General features: G+C 33.8%; 1 protein-coding gene across 6 annotated transcripts in view; it reads right to left on the bottom strand.

The window, feature by feature from the left end:
* VMP1 (vacuole membrane protein 1) overlaps positions 1-17,064 on the bottom strand; it is a 118,507-nt gene that overhangs the window by 23,391 nt on the left and 78,052 nt on the right. For all 6 annotated transcript variants that reach the window (XM_070478571.1, XM_070478573.1, XM_020908796.2 and 3 more), the window contains 2 exons: positions 8,989-9,069; positions 5,012-5,128 (listed from right to left, as the gene is read on the bottom strand). In XM_070478571.1, the coding sequence (XP_070334672.1) occupies positions 5,012-5,128; positions 8,989-9,069 (198 nt within the window). The remainder of the gene's footprint in view (positions 1-5,011; positions 5,129-8,988; positions 9,070-17,064) is intronic.

Below are 17,064 nucleotides of genomic sequence, written 5' to 3'. Positions count from 1 at the left end.
ACTATAGGGCATATAAACTGAGAAAACCATAATTCAAAGAGATACATGTACCCCAATGCTCACTGCAGCACTATTTAGAATAGCCAGGACATGGAAGCAACCTGGATAAAGAGGATGTGGTACATTTATACAATGGATTATTACTCAGCCAACAAATATAGTATACTAATGCACATCTACGGTATCTAGAAAAATGGTGCCAACCCCATGGACCGCAGCACGCCAGGCCTCCCTGTCCATCACCAACTCCTGGAGTCCACCCAAACCCATGTTTACTGTGTCGGTGATGCCATCCAACCATCTCATCCTCTGTCGTCCCCTTCTCCTCCTGCCCTCAATCTTTCCCAGCATCAGGGTCTTTTCAAATGAATCAGCTCTCCATCAGATTCTGGGTAATTTTCTGTTTGGTGTTACTGAGGCATTCTTCATTGATTAAGATACTGATACCTTACTTAACTCATTAAGAAAGATGCCTTTAGGCTTACAGGTAGCAAATATTTTCAACTCAGCAAATATTACAAAAAGTAACTACTATGGATAATGTGAGCATTAACAAGACTTTCATGAAACACAAAGATGGGAAGAATACTTCTTTAATATGCTGAAGAAATTTACAAATTTTCCGATATATAGTAGAAAGATGATTAAATACAAAAAATAATACGTATAAGGATAAACTATAAAGGCCTCAGCAGTAAAAACAATGTATTACAGAAGTTCACAGAAAGAAAGAAAAGGTCACATAAGTACAACTAATTTGAGATTCTAGAAAATGATATTAAAACTTAGCTTTAAAGGACTTATAATAATTCTCTGAATTGTTGTTGTTGAGGTTTAGTCGCTAAGTGATGTCTGACTCTTCTGCTACCCCATGAACTGTAGCCCGCCAGGCTCCTCTGTCCATGGGATTTCCCAGGTGGGACTATTAGAGTAGGTTGCCATTTCCTTCTCCAGGGGGTCTTCCTGAGCCAGAGGTCAAACCCGCATCTCCTGCATTGGCAGGTGGGTTCTCTACCACTGAGTCACCAGGGAAGTCCAATTCTCTGAATAAAAATGAGTAATTCTAAATTCTTCTAATTCCTAAAAACTAACTCCACTGCTTTGTTACTGTGTATTAAATAATAACTATAGCCTATATAATTAAATGGGAGGGAAGTGAAATAAAAATAAATAACATCATGTAAGCCATCCACTGAGCATCTCAGGAAAGTGGTTAATTCAGACTGAAGCTTATTACTTCAGGTAGAAGATCGATCAGGCAATGATATTTTCTTAATCAATGTCTGAGGGTTAACAAAGACACTGACCCTGCACAGCTGATATGTGGGAAAGAAACAAGACCAGAAGAATAAGCTCACAGTCCTTTCTGGTATTTGTTTAGGCATCTAGGGCTTCCCTGCTGGCTCAGCTGGTAAAGAATCCTCCTGCAAGGTAGGAGACCTGGGTCTGATCCCTGGGTTAGGAAGATCCCTTGAGAAGAGAACAGCTACCCACTCCAGTGTTCTGGCCTGGAGAATTCCATGGAATGTATAGTCCAGGGGTCGCAAAAAGTCAGACACAACTGAGCAACTTTCACTTCACTTAGGTATCTATTAATGTGAAAAAGATATTTCTTATCTTATGAAAAAAGTAAGCATGTATAGATATCCAACAGTTACAAGATGGATGGTGATTTATAAACAATCTTATACAAATGGTGTATGAAGATTATGAAGCTAATTAGACAATTACTGTAGATCATTTAGTGAGAAAAGCATTAATATATGGGACTCTTCTAAGTATCCATACTAAAAGCCAGTTACTTAGAGCTATAGATCTTTTACTAAAAAACAGAGCTAATGATTTGCTCTCAGTGATTACACCACGTGTTTTCCCTACCATCATTTCCTAACATTCAAAATAAGCCAATGCCAGGATAATTGCACAATTTCATTTCTTGAAAACAAAACAAAGACTTTCTTTTTATATATAACAGTTTGAAAATTCACTGTGCTGGGCTAGACACTTAAGAACATATGTCTCAGAATCACATTCATGCTTGAGGTCTGAATGGGGATTCTACCAAATAAAAAAAAAGGCACAGATCCCCAAAGAGCCCACTCAACCATAGGTACAAAGAAAATAAGGATAGAGTATAAAAGCAAAAAAAAGATATGAGTGTAGGGAACTAATGGCACCAACAGAACAAAGAAGAAACTATACATCTGCAAAAGAAGATTCCTTCAGATTTTGGAAAGAAGAATCATAGGCTGAATCATATATTAAATATTTACTGAGTGCTAACTACATGCCAGATGCTATTCGAGGCACTAGAATACCTTGGAGAGCCAAGAAACAAAAAACTGTCCTCACAGAGCTTATATTTCAGTATGTGTGCATGTGGTGGTAGGGAGAAAGTTGAGAGGCAATAAATAATACACATGCTAAGTAAATTTTATGGTACATGAAATATTATATGAGCATGTTGACTTCTTCATCATTTAGGAGAACAGAAATATTTCTAAGGTATTGTATACAGGTATAAGAATTGAACGTGTCCAGTAGAAAGAGAAATCCTTAATTAACATTATCAGGTGGGTTGATTTCTTTTAGGGGATGTTTAACAGATAACAAGATATAAATAAAATTAACAATATATATCAGGGGAAGTTGTCTAGTTTAAACTGAGGAAAAAAGAGAAGAGGACCAGAAGAGTTTACTATCAGAATTACAGAAAAGTCTGTGTGTAGTGTGTCTGCCCTATTGTTTTAGAAATACTTATAATGTTTATATTACTCACTAATACTGCTTACCCAAGGAATGAGAAAAGTTTGTGGCCCTGAGCTATATCTGGATGCACATCAAGTGACATGCCTTTAGAAAGTATGTCTCTCTGATACAACGGAATACAACAAATGTATCCCGTGGTCTCAGTTTAGTGAAGGAACTCAGATTTTTTTCCTTTCAGAAACACAGATGGGATTTTAGCATTCTTTCTTTGCTTCCTCATAGATACAGGGAATGAATGAGCTTTGACTTTAGAGTTTGGTTTGAATTCTAAGCCCTCCTATCTATGAAATGTGGATAATAACCACATCACAGGATTGTTCTGAGATAACCAATGCAAACTGCTTGGTATAGGTCCTGACAAAATAACAGGGCTTAAACATTTCAGTTTTTGTGATCATATAAATAAATTACAGTTAAGGCAAAGCAAAAGAACGGAAAGAACAATGAAGTTGAAGCCGAAAGACTCAGGTTCAATTCCAGCGGTTACTCTTTTAGGCAACCATTACCTACTTCCTTCTCTAAGTTTGATAATTACAAAATAGGAGTAGTAATTTCTCTATCCCAGAATTGTAAGAATTAAATCAGATGGCATACATTAAGTACTTTAAAGTGTGAAGCACTATATTAAAAAATTAAGCATTATTATCATAACTTGAAAAAAAACTGAGAATGTTAAACACTCTGTAACTATAGGGTACTTTTAGCATAATATATTTTACTGTATTTTATAGAAAGTTAGTATAATTCATTAAGCAGAATATATAAAGTTTATGGATTCCTAGAGAAGATTCTATTATAAAGGGAATGAAAAGAATCTGTTATCATTCCTTAAGTATTAACACTCTCAAAGGACTTCAAAAAGCTAAATGACTTTATTATTAGAAAAATCCTATTATAGTATTTTAAATCTTTACCAAATAACTAGCATTCCAGTATTTAAAAACCCATCGTCTTGAACAACACACTTACTTAAGTAGGAGAAACTACATTCCTTGAAGGAGGAAAAATAAAGTCTTGAAATTTTAAGTGATTATCATAGCAGGATTAGAAGACAAGCTCAATAAGCTCACCCTAAACACCAAAATCTAGTATTAGAAAATGGGCAGGCAGAAGCAGCTCAAGCTTTCCTTTTTTTTAAAAAGAAAAAAAAATAATAATACTTTATTTGTCTATTTGGCTGCCTCAGGTCTTAGCTGTGGCAGATGGGATCTTCATCATGGTGCACAAACTCTCTAGTTGCAGGTGTGTGGGCTTACTTGCTCCCCGACCAGGGATTGAACCTGCTCCCCCTGCATGGCCAGGTGGATTCTTAACCACTGGACCACTAGTGAAGTCCCTCAAGTCTTCCTTTTCATTCTTCTCTTCTAAGAACTGGAGGTAGAGAGGTGGTGAGTTGAAACTTGGGGGATAGAAGTCCTTTCAATTATTATGGAATCAGGCCAGAGTTGAAGACATTACTCACTGTTCTTGCCTTTCCCCTGGTGAATGCTTCCTTGCAAGCCTCATTAATTAAGACATTCTTTTCAATGTTAACTCTATTTTATTCCAGTAGGATTTGCCTTTTATACTACTCCTATCAATTCATATCAAAGTCTCAGAAGCACATATTCATTTCCTCTCATTTAAGTCCTTGGTCTCTTTTCTCTGCTCTTGTACACACACACCCACACCACCCCCACCCCACACACCCACACCCTTATCCTAAAGATTACGTTAAGAGTGGCTTTGAGACTAGCAGATTCTCACTTCTCTAACCAAAACCCACATCTCTTTGCCTCCTCAGGGCCCACTTTCTTCTCCATTCTCCACACTAACACCTGGCTGGTATTTTGTAAAGGATATTAGTGCCTTGAGAGGAAGTGTTATATATAGAATATGTGAAAGAAAAGTAGAATTAATGAAAGAGAATACTTCCTCAGCTCAAGAACAGTTTTTGTTTGGTAAAAGTCTTAAATTAAAAGTTTCAGAAGGCAAAAGTGAAATAAAGAGAAAGGAAGGGACAGAGGAAGAAAGAAGGAAAGGAAACAAGGAGGAACAAGGGGCGTAATTTTCCAACAGAAGAAGGGTAAAACCGCCCTCAGTCCAGTAATCTTCAGTGACGTTCTGGGTCTGAATAGCGACCCACCAAGAAGCAGAACTCAAAATCCGAACAGTTTGTCTTGGCAAGAGCAAGGGGAATATGTTTTCAGTGCCTTTTAATGGGCTCATCATCACTGAGCAGGGAGTCGAAAGGTATAATTACCTGTATATGCATCTTAATTATTGCTTTTCCAATCAGGGTTGCACCAAAGAAAGTCCAAAAAGGTACAAGAAAGTGTCCACATGTTATTCCAGCCAGATCAAACAAAGGATTTGGAATCTATTCAAAAGAGAAAAAATAAAATGAAACGTCCATATATAATCCAAAAAGCAGTTTAATTTTACAACCTATAGGTGTGTGGAATTTTGCATTAATCCTTGTCCACCACTTCAAAGAGAGGTATGGATTCCCTGATCAGTGCTAGACTGTCTGGAATTTAATCCCGTTCAGTAGATACTTGACCACTGGACAGCAGTGAAGTATAAATAAAGAAAAAGCCTCAAGATTATTTCTGTAGTTATTAGGGTCCTAGAATCTTTGGCTTGAAATAAGATTATCTGGAAAGTGCTCACATCTATAGAAAACATTCTTGTAAATTCACAAATACATTTACAGGTGGATGTGCTTTTCATTTTTCAACATAAAAAATTAACTTTTTGTATTTTACTTTATGACAGCCCAAGGCCACAGGGCCATGTGATTTATTCTAGGGAAAAATCAAGTGTGGAAACACAAGAGCACAGATACAGATGTTGTGAATACTCAGTCCCAGACAAAGAAGTGATTCACAACAAATACCTTTCCTGAACATTCCCACATTTCAAGAATGCTAAAAGACAATTTCATGCAAAAATGCAAAGAAACCACAAGCTGTTTTTGAGCACTTCATCCATTCTTCTCCCAAAGAAGTACTCTTGTCCTTGTGTCTATGTTGGTGGAACCACTTATAAGCTAATTAATTTATATAATTTCAAGTCTGTACTTTCAAAGAAAAGCCCAGTTGCTTAAAAGATATTTGTTACGTATGTTCTTTTAAAAACAATGCCATAACTAAATCAGAATTCAAGTATTCTTTTGTTAAAAAATACTCAAATTCAATAATACAATTTTTCTTATCCAAATTTAAATGCTTTCTGTAATTTCATGTCTTACAACCATTGAATAACTGTATCACTTCCACATCCTTACAACTGTCATTTCTTTTATTTCCTCATATGACTCTCATAACTCTATGAATTAAAATTTTAATAGATCCCCTTTATTATCAGGCTCTACCTCATACTGAGATGGAAATTAAAGTGTACAAGATATGCAAATCAGAGTGGATAAAAATTAGAAGTTGTATATTGGATACTCTCAGAAGAGAATAATCAATGTTGTTACAAAGGCATGTTATTTACTTTTTTTCAATTGTTAACCTAATACACAGAAAGGAAGATTAGAATAAAAAGAACTATTATGTAGCTTTGAGATTTTCCCTCAGCTAGCTTTGTTTATCTTAGTTTAAATGTTAACAACAAAATTACTAATTAATAAACTTCTCCTTACCTTACCCTTTACTTACCTTACCTTAAATCAAGTATATATACTTTTAATACTTTAATATATATATATTAATTTCCTAGTAAAAAGCTCCTAGAGGGTCAAAGTGATCTATTAATTTATGTTAAAAATTGACTATTCCTAGTCAAAAATAAAGATGATTGGCTAGCATAGAAAGTTGAATTTTAGCAGGGAAGACACAGGTATAGATGAATGCCAAAGAATAAATATTTTTTGCTTCAATAAATTGAAGGTACTTGAATGATGAAAGCTAACTCTTACTGAATTGTTACGTGCTTTTCTAGGATTTTTACATCAACTCAATCTCCAAAACAATGTTATATGATATGACATCCATTTTATAGATAAGAAAGTGAGACAGACAGGTCAAGCAACGTGTTCAGTATCAGTGGCGGCACAGCAGGCTCTCAACCCAAGCAACACGACTCCCGCACTTCTCTCTCAGCTTCTAAACTAAGGACATCATCACCATCTAGGCCTCTCAGTTTAATCCTATACTGCTGGGCTTCCACAATACCTTTCACTTAGCACCGTCTCCCTCACTAGATTTCAGGATCCTTTAGAAAAGGAAATACAGCTTTCACTTCTTTGTCCAAGCACTCAGGGGTTGATACAAAGCTGATGAATAACAGTAAAAAATGGATGGGCACTGTGACAGTTCATGTATTATCTTAAATCCTCACGGGGCTGCAAAGAGTCGGACACGACTGAGCGATTGAACTGACAAAATCCTCATATAAGTAATGAGTGTCTCGATGCCCTGTTTTAAAAATTAGAAATGTGAAAGTCACTTAGTCACCTAGTCACTGACTCTTTGCAACCCCATGGACTATACAGCCCATGGAATTCTTCAGGTCACAACACTGGAGTGAGTAGCCTTTCCCTTCTCCAGGGGATATTCCCAACTCAGGGGAAGATCCGCTGGGATTGAGCCCAGGTCTCCCACATTGCAGGTGGATTCTTCATCAGCTGAGCCGCAAGGGAAGCCCAAGAATACTGGAGTGGGTAGCCTCTCCCTTCTCCAGCAGATCTTCCCAACCCAGGAATCGAACTGGGGTCTCCTGCATTGCAGGTGGATTCTTTACCAACTAAGCTATCAGGGAAGTCCCAAAATTAGAAAACTAGGGCTCAAAGAGAGTAAACTGACTGAAATTACATAGCTAAGAGGAAAATCTGGTTTAGGAACCTAAGCAAGCCTGACTCCAAAACCAGTTCTCATCTCACTACATCACACTACAACATACCCATACATTGCTCAGATATTTGTCAATGTTATGATAAAGAGCTTCTCCAATAAAAAGAGAAGTTAGGTGATGAAAATTTCAAGTACTGCCAGGATTAAAAGGTAGTAACAGAGGCACATGGATATTTTAGAATATCTCTAGAATGTTGATTGGTTGTTGCTGTTCTTCAGTTGCTATCATGCCTGACACTTTGCGACCCCACAGATGTAGTGTGCCAAGCTCCTTTGTGCTGTCCTCCACTATCTCCTGGAGTTTGCTCGAATTCATGTCCATTGAGTGAGTGATGCTATCTAACCATCTAATCCTCTGCCGCTCCCTTCTCCTTTTGCCTTCAAGCTTTCCCAGCATCAGGGTCTTTTCCAGTGACTTGGCTCTTCACATCAGGTGGCCAAAGTATTGGAGTTTCAGCAACAGTCTTTCAGATGAATATTCAGGGTTGATTTCCTTTAAATTTTGGCACCAAATGTCTTCCCTTTACGGGTATTTACTTTGCTAGGGTGGGAAAGAGGGTACTCAGATATATTCATATCCTAATACATAATGGATAAGGAAACTATGTACCAGCAGATAATAATCTTCTGAATTTACTGATAATAGCAACTTTCATCATATTAACTAGATGCATCTAGTTATTCTGGCCAAATCTACCACTGAACTATCAAGAATTTTGTACAAACTACCAAAGAAAACTTAGATCAAAATGCTTCATTTCAAATATAACTGTTTCTATTAAATTAGAAAAGGACCAGGATAAACATCAACTCACCAAGGATTGTCAATTTCACAAATTTGCAATTTGGGACATTAAGTTTTTTTTTTTAACGTTTCCTGTGTGAGACACAAATAGTTTGACACAAACAGTTTCTTAGTTCACTGTAGCCATAGATGCCCTTAATCTTGCCACAGATGTTTCAACTACCAAGCTAGGTATTACAGTCACTTAAGGAGGTTTTATATGAATTTTTCCTTATAACTATATGCTTGAGGCTTTGGAAAAGAAGTACCTATCTATAACTCTGAAAAGAATGAAGTCATTGTCATTTGCTTAAATGCACTTCACTATATATTCTTTATAGGAAGGATGGATTTTGTCTCTTTTTTCTTATATAATCAAGCCATTTAGGTTTGAAGTCATCATGGCAGGAGGAAATGCTTACAAGTCAGTAAATAAGACAGAAACCTAAACCAACAGAAAACAGCTCATTTGATGAGTAAGATGAATGATTACTAAAATTACATTCATTAAAAGTGATAACTTTTTAAAAATTCATATATCTTTAAAAACAAATTGAATCAAAATATAAATTCACCGTTTAAATACAATTTACTTACTGAAGCACAGGCCAAAATTCCAAAAAATCCAACCTTCTGTACTAGATTTTGAACTGCCAGTTTAGCCCGGGAGGCGAAATCCTGTATAAAAGGAGGATATAAAAACATTAATGATCCCCTCAGTTGCCTATTTTATACACAGTATCAATAATGTATATGTGTCAATCCCAAACTCCCAATTCCTCCAAAAGAAGGTTATATATGCATATGTATGGTTGATTCATTTTCCTGAGCAGTAGAACCTAACACAACTGTGTAATTTACTCCAATAAAAATTAACTAAAAAAAAAATTAATGAAAAGTAGAAGGAAGAAGGAAAGATGGCTCTTTACAGTTTATAATATTAAATGTCTAATAATCTGAAAGCAGTGATTCATTTAATAAGATGATATTAAAAAAAATTACAGCAGGTTACACTGAAAAACATGTGAATAAAATCTTGATAAAATATTAACTACACAACCTTAAAGATAAACTTATAATACATTTCAAGAATAAGCCAAAACACTGTTACTGCATTTTTTTGGTTCTCTTTGGATTATCTTAGAGATGAACAAAATGTTATAAACCAGCCATAAACCAACCCATTTTTTTGGAAATGCTAGTTTACTACTTACCTCTTTCTTGTTCCTTTAATAATTCACAAGACTTACTCCCTGATTAATATCAGGGTAGGAAATCAAAGAATTTTCCAAGACAGAAAATGAAGACACCCCTACTGATCACTAGCCAGAAGATGGAAAAAAAGTTATGTGGCCGTAACTTCGCATTCATTACCCCCAAAACAAATAACGTCCTACACTGCAAAGTTTGTGCTAGAAATAAAAATAGTTTTCACAAACATTTTACTGAAAAGGCTCAAGCCTTTCAGTAATCCTGGGATGCAAGTAGAGCAGATTCTTTACTGAAAAGGCTCAAGCCTTTCAGTAATCCTGGGATGCAAGTAGAGCAGATTCTTCAGACTCTAAAATCAGTGCTCTTTTTATTTCACCATGTCATCTCCCAGACTGAAACATACATTTGGCTGGCTAGTTTATTCCACACTCTTCTTCTAGCATGTGCATGCTAAAATTATATTTATTTATTTTTCTCAATAATCTTATAGAATATTCATAATATAAATGATAGAATAGGATAGGAATAGGGTTTAAAGCATTTGTGGATTCCGACTTAAAAAAACAAACACACCAAAACCACTTTAACCCAAAATATTATGTTGAACAGTTCTATCAAATGACTACAACAGTGAATACTGAAATTAAAAAAAAAAAAAAAAGAAGACCATCCTCCTACTTACTTATTGAGGGTGGTGAGAAAGTCAAAGCAATTAAAGCAATCATATATATTTTTAAAGATGTTAGCAATTAATACAAATACTTTCAAGTTCAAACATACAGGCTCTCAAAGTTAATCATTACATTCTACAATGCAATTTTGTAATTTTACAACTTATTTTCAAACACAGAATTTTTCTTTTCAGATTAGGCTTACTATTTCAGCAAATAAATTGTTTCAGATTTAATATTTTTAAACAACTGAATACCACAGGAAAAAGTTCTTTGCATTTCTTAAAAAATTTCTAACTGAAGGTTTAATTTTTTCTTAAATTAACATTTATTGCATTAAGTGTGAAATAATGATTTTATCGATTTAAAAACTGTTGAGGGACATATAATGAAATCAGTTTTCCTATTAACATTTAAAACAAGTTATACTTCCATTTGTTTTGAATAACTTACATAATTCACAAATTACTAAATTTGTAATTCATAAATGCACAAAACTGGCCATAATTAATAGTAATGTTTTGAGTTTTAAATATACCAAACAATACTATTAGATTATAAATTAGTTATAAAATTTTAATTACTATAGCCCAAGTGTTAAAAATATAAATTCAGGAAAATGTCTTTCTTTACAACTCTTGATATCGTCATAGCAAATCTACTTTAGTGAAAGATGGTATTCACCTGTGAAGAAAGAGTAAAATAAAGAAAACAAAAACTATACAAATTTTATTTTAAAAACCACAAAAGTTTTTATAAACCTATCTTCCAAGTCAGATTAATATAGGAACATTTTTCTACCACAGAATTTATTCAATCCTCAATATACAAAGTTACAAAAAACTCATTTTTTTGCGTAAAATGGTGTAGACAAGATCAACAAAGCACTGAATTGGAAAGGTCTGCTGTCCTATCTCCCTTTATGTTAATTTCAAGGCTTTAGAATTTTGCATTTATTTAAAGCAAGTGACTATGATAGTGCCATTATTTTAAACTTATGTTATTTTTCTACTATAGAGATACACATACATACACTTAAATTAGAAAACAGGTATGATTATATTAGTTGGTTACATAGAGGAGAAAATATTTAACACTATGCAGATCAGCTAACACACAAAATAACACAAATATTTAAGCCTTCATAAGTTCGAATAATCATGTTTTAAAAAACATCCTGGAAAAAAAAAAAATCCTGAAAGTAAGGAGCTATTTTATCCCTTGACAGCATCTCTTTACTCATCAGAAATTAGACAAAAACAGAGGAAAATAGACTCCCTGTCCTTTTGGATGCCCGGGAGTGCATTATCAGTTACCCTTAAGAGCACTTTAAGAATCTTTATTTGAAGGAAAAGGGTCACTCTGCCCAAATCAGTGAAATAGAAAGCTCCCTTTACTCTCTTTCTTCTTTTTAAAATTAACTTTTAGCTGGCATGTCTCACAATGAAAATAAGTTAAGTGCCTTTTTAACAGGGAGCTTTACTTTTTAAAAAGTCTGAAAGTCATCTACTGAAAACAGATTTCATAAATCTTATTATGTGTTACACACACACACACACACACACACACAGAATGACCATGCTACTTTCAGTTCCTATTAATTTATTTTCCACGTCTTTCACAATATTCTCGGAATTAAAATTACATTTATATATTAAATAACCCATAAAAATTTATTTCAATTAAACCAATAAGTCTGCACAGTTACTTTCATTACAAGAAACCAACAGCAGGAGCATACAGCTTGAGGCAGAATTTTGTTTTTCCTTGCCAGGGTAGTGAAAACAAACTCAAGGAAGCATTATACTAGTATCCGTACCAAATCTGAAATATTTTACAATGGTAAATTAACTCATGTTTAGATTTCATAAACATAACTATATTTTGTTGCTTTTATTTTAAACTTATTTCACTTTTAAAGTCATATTCAAAACTTACTGGTATGGCTTTGAAGGCTTTGTTAACACATTTATTAAAAACATTTTAAAACTGTCTAAAATGTCCTACACATTAAATGTGGTTTTACGCTTTTGTTTGCTGCTCTGCAGTTTTAGAAGTTTTTATTTTTAAACAACTTCAATACTTTATTATTTGCATAATCTGATAGCTTTCTAATGATGTAAAAGTAACATTTTCTACACATTAAAATATTTCTATTTGTGTTCTCTTTTAAAGAGAGAGAAATGTACTGTAGATAAAATATTAGAATATGAACCCAACTGACACACACACACACTCAGCAAAAAAACCCTCTTTCACTAACGTTTAAAAGAACAATTTCAAACAAAATTTGCTATTTGGTTTAGGCCATCAGATAAAATAAACTAGACAAGAAAAAAATGTGTACCCTAATAAACAACAATCATTTAAAGGAAAAGTTTAACAAATCAATATGTTAGGTTTTCAACATTAAAGTTAAATATCAAAGGAAATTAATACTTCATTTTAATCTTTTTTCTTGTGTTTGTGGGAACAGTGTAGCAAGGTCAATTTGATTACTTCCTCAACTGTCTTTCTTCATAAAAAAAAAAACCTGTACAACTAAAACCAAATTCCTTTTAATAGTTTCATTTCTCTGGATTCACATTTCACAACATTTATGTATTTCACAATTTTAGTGCCCAAGAGCTCAGTTTCATCCTCTAGCTCTACCTAAATAAGTATTATGCATTCACAGTTAGCAATCATAGATCACTTTCTACTTTTTAGAAGTAAATAAACAAAATACAAGTAAATAAAATTATCTTTCCCACTCTCACTGACAGATTATCATGCTTCTAAAAGTAAGAACGAGAGACACTAGGAACATTTTCCCACTGATTACAGAAGACAAGACAAAGAGAAGTTACAATAAATACTTAACTACTGAGATTTCGAGGATTAATAAAGAAAAGCAGACAATGCTTTCCAGTATGAATATTTCTGTACTACTTTTGTTTCATAATTTTTTCTAAGAAATATTTATGATGAAGATAAGAGAAATTTATATAGCTAATTATAATTAGATTGCAAAATACTAACTTTTGAAGAGGTTGACTTAGATTTAAATATTTGCAATAATATTTATCTTCAAGTGGTAACAGTAAACCTTTTCACTCTCATGATAAGGGATCACATTAAATTCTAAGATTTCCTTAAAAGCAACAGAAAATCCCTAACATGTTAAATGAATGCAATATTACTAGAGATAAATATGTATTTGGTCAACAGCTTATGTTAGTTTGAGCTGATCTATCACCATCAATGTGAGGTAACCGGTCAGCAGTTTTATAAATCAATGGCTTTTTAATATATTATATGTTAAAACTTCTGCTGAGTTAATGCTCTTCTTGGGTGTGACACTGAATTGGCTCCACAGTTCATATTAAAATTCACAGAGCAACTGCTTATTGTCTAATAATTTCTTGTTATAAGAGGAATTTGTGTTAAAATAAACTGCATTTGTGAAGTTCTTTTGACATCTAAAAATAACTTGCTAATTTCTGTGTTCTATTCAAATATACTGTATCATGTTATTATTCTGTATTAACCAGAAATGGAGTTAAGACAGTAATAATGACTTAATATTGAAAGCTGTTTCAGCATCATGGACAATCATTCTGAAATATTAACTTGTTAAGATACTAATAACCATGTAATTAAGTATTTTCTACAATGAAATAATATTACATGTGGTAAACAACATAATTAATGGGTATAATTATCATTTTCACAAAAATTAGAATGAAACACAACTCATAATTTTAGAATCTTTCTCCTCTTAAAAACAGAATAAAATGCAATTTTATTATTATTTTTTTATTATTTATTATTATTTATTTTATTATTTTATTATTATGCAATAACTGCAATTTCCTGTTATCAGGACTCTTTCTGAGCTCTTTCACATACAGATATGAATCATTAATTTATTAAATGCAAAGTGAACATTTCATTTCAGTGTTGACACCCTCAACAATATTATTAATGTAACTGATATGATTAAATATTGCATATTTGAATAGGTAGGTCTCCTTTAAATGAAGTATAATTTCAAAGGAGTCACATATTACCTATTTTGTTTTTGAATTATAATGGACTCATACAAACTAGCAATATGAAGATTGTTAGGAAATAAACTCTAGAATTACAAGAAGTAGGGGAATTAACCTGATGAAATAAAGTGATTGCAATAATGGAAACTAATTAATAATTTTAAATTCAGTACCTATAGGATTATAGGTATTGAATTATAAAATAATTTATAAAATAATTTTATATATTTGTATTTATTTATATATATAAATATATTTATATATATACTATTATATATATATTAAATATATATTTATTTATACACCTATAAAATTATAGGTATTGGATTATAAAATACAACACATTTTCCCCAAAAAAGTGATCAGAAAAGAACGGTTCAACTACTTTCAAAAATGAAAGTTTCAATATCCAATTAAAAAAAAAAAAGACTTATTTACTTTTTAAACTTTCTGGCTGTCCTGAGTCTTCACTGCCACACACAGGCTTTCTCCAGCTGCGGAGAGCAGGGGCTTCTCTTGTTCCGAAGCATGGGCACTAGGTCTGTGTGCTTCAGTAGCTGGGGCTCATGGACTCTACAGTGCGGGCTCAGTAGGCACATGGGCTTAGTTGCTCCGTGGCATGTGGCATCCTCCCAGACCAGGGATCGAACCCATGTCCCTGCATTGGCAGGCAGATTCTTAACCACTAGACCATCGGGGAAGCCCTCAATATCCAATCTATAGATTTTACATTATTAAGCCAGAGATGACAACGAGAATTTCTGTTTAAATTGGAAATTAGGGTAAAATTCTATAATCATGCAAACAGAATGTATCACATAAACACATTTCAAAAATGCAAAGAAACTTCATTCTAAAAATAATTTATGGAGATTTAGAAGTTTTAACAGGAGATTAGACAATAGGAGTTCTCACTCAAGATACCAACATAGAAGGCTCCTGAACTCATCTCCTCCCATGAACACACTGAACTGAACTCACAACTCCCATCTTCTTCCGGTAGAGTGAAAGGGTTGGCTCCCCACAAACCCACGTCTGATGCTCTAAATTTTAAGAGTTCCACCTGATGGACGGGCCCCGCAAACATCTAGCTTTGAAAGTCAACAGACCTTGTGTCCATGAGACCCACAAGGCTATAGTGAACTAAGAGATACCAAAGTAAAAAAGCAGTATTTATATACCTAAATGGAGAAATAGACACCAATACGATAATAGAAGGTGACTCTTTTACCAATGGATAGAGCATCCAAACTGAAAATCAATAAGGAAACATTGGAGTTAAATGACATGTAAGACGAGCTGGACTTAATGGACATATTTACAGAACAGTCCATTCCAAAGCAGCAGAATATACATTCTTCTTCAGCACACATGGAACATTATTCAGGATAGATCCTATATTAGAACATAAGGTAAGTATTAACAAATTTAAGAAGACTGAAATCATATCAGTATTCTCTTCTGGCCTCAATGGTATGAAAGGAAAAATCAATTTCAAGAAGAAAATTGGAAAATTCACAAATATGTGAAGATTTAACCACATGCTATTGAACAATCAATGGGTCAAGGTACTTAAAAGTGAAATAAAAATATTGTCTTGACACAAAAAAATTGGAAACACAAAATTTATGGGATGCAGCAAAAGTAATTCCAAGATAAAAACTGACAGTGATAAATGAATACATTAAGAAATAAGATCTCAAACATCTAACTTGATCCTGAAGGAATGAGAGCACACAGAGCAAAGTCCAAAGTTAGAAGGGAGGAAATAAAGTCATAGTGGGAGTAAATAAAATAACTAGAAAAACAATAGAAAACTCAATGAAACTATAAGATTTTTTGAAAAGATAATAAATTAGACAAAAGTTTCATTAGATTCACCAAGAAAAAAAAGAGAGGACTTATAGAAATAAAAGAAAAAATGAAAAGAGGAGACACAGCCGATACCACATAAATACTAAGGATCATGAGACTACTGTGAACAATGACATGCTGAAAAACTGAACAATCTAGAGAAATGGATAAATTTCTAGAAACCTACAACTGACCAACACTGAATCATGAGGAAATAGAAAATGTGAACAGACTAATTACTAGTAAGGAGACTGAATTAGTAATTAAAAACCTCACAACAAAGTAAAGTCCAGCACCAGATGGTTTCACTGGTGAATTCTATCAAATATTTAAAGAACTAACACCAATCTTCTCAAATGCTTCCAAAAAACTGAAAAGGAGGAATCACTTCCAACTCCATTTTAAGAGACCAGCATTACCCCCAAATCAAAAACAGACAAGGACACTACAAATATAGAAAATTATAGACCAATATCCCGATGAACACAGGTACAAAAATCCTTTAAAAATAGCAAACTGAATTCAACAACTCATCAGAAGGGTTATTCACCACGATCAAATGGGATTTAGACGGCTTCCCTGGTGGCTCAGTGGCAAAGAATCTGCCTGCCAGTGCAGGAGACACAGGTTCGATCCCGAGGTCAAAAGACCCCCTAGAGAAGCAAATGGCAACCCACTCCAGTATCTTTGCCTGAGAAATTCCACGGACAGAGGAGCCTGGAGGGCCACAGTTCATGGGGTTGCAAAAGAGTAGGACGCGACTTAGTGACTAAACAACATCTCTAAATTGTGATGTACCACATGATCATCTCACAGCTGCAGAAAAGCATTTGACTAAATCCAACATCCATTCATCATACAAATTCTCAAAAAGGGGGTAGAGAAGGAATCTAGTACGGCAA

Source organism: Odocoileus virginianus, chromosome 17, assembly GCF_023699985.2.
Source record: "Odocoileus virginianus isolate 20LAN1187 ecotype Illinois chromosome 17, Ovbor_1.2, whole genome shotgun sequence".
Classification (NCBI taxonomy): domain Eukaryota; kingdom Metazoa; phylum Chordata; class Mammalia; order Artiodactyla; family Cervidae; genus Odocoileus; species Odocoileus virginianus.
This window is presented reverse-complemented; position numbering and strand designations above follow the sequence as displayed.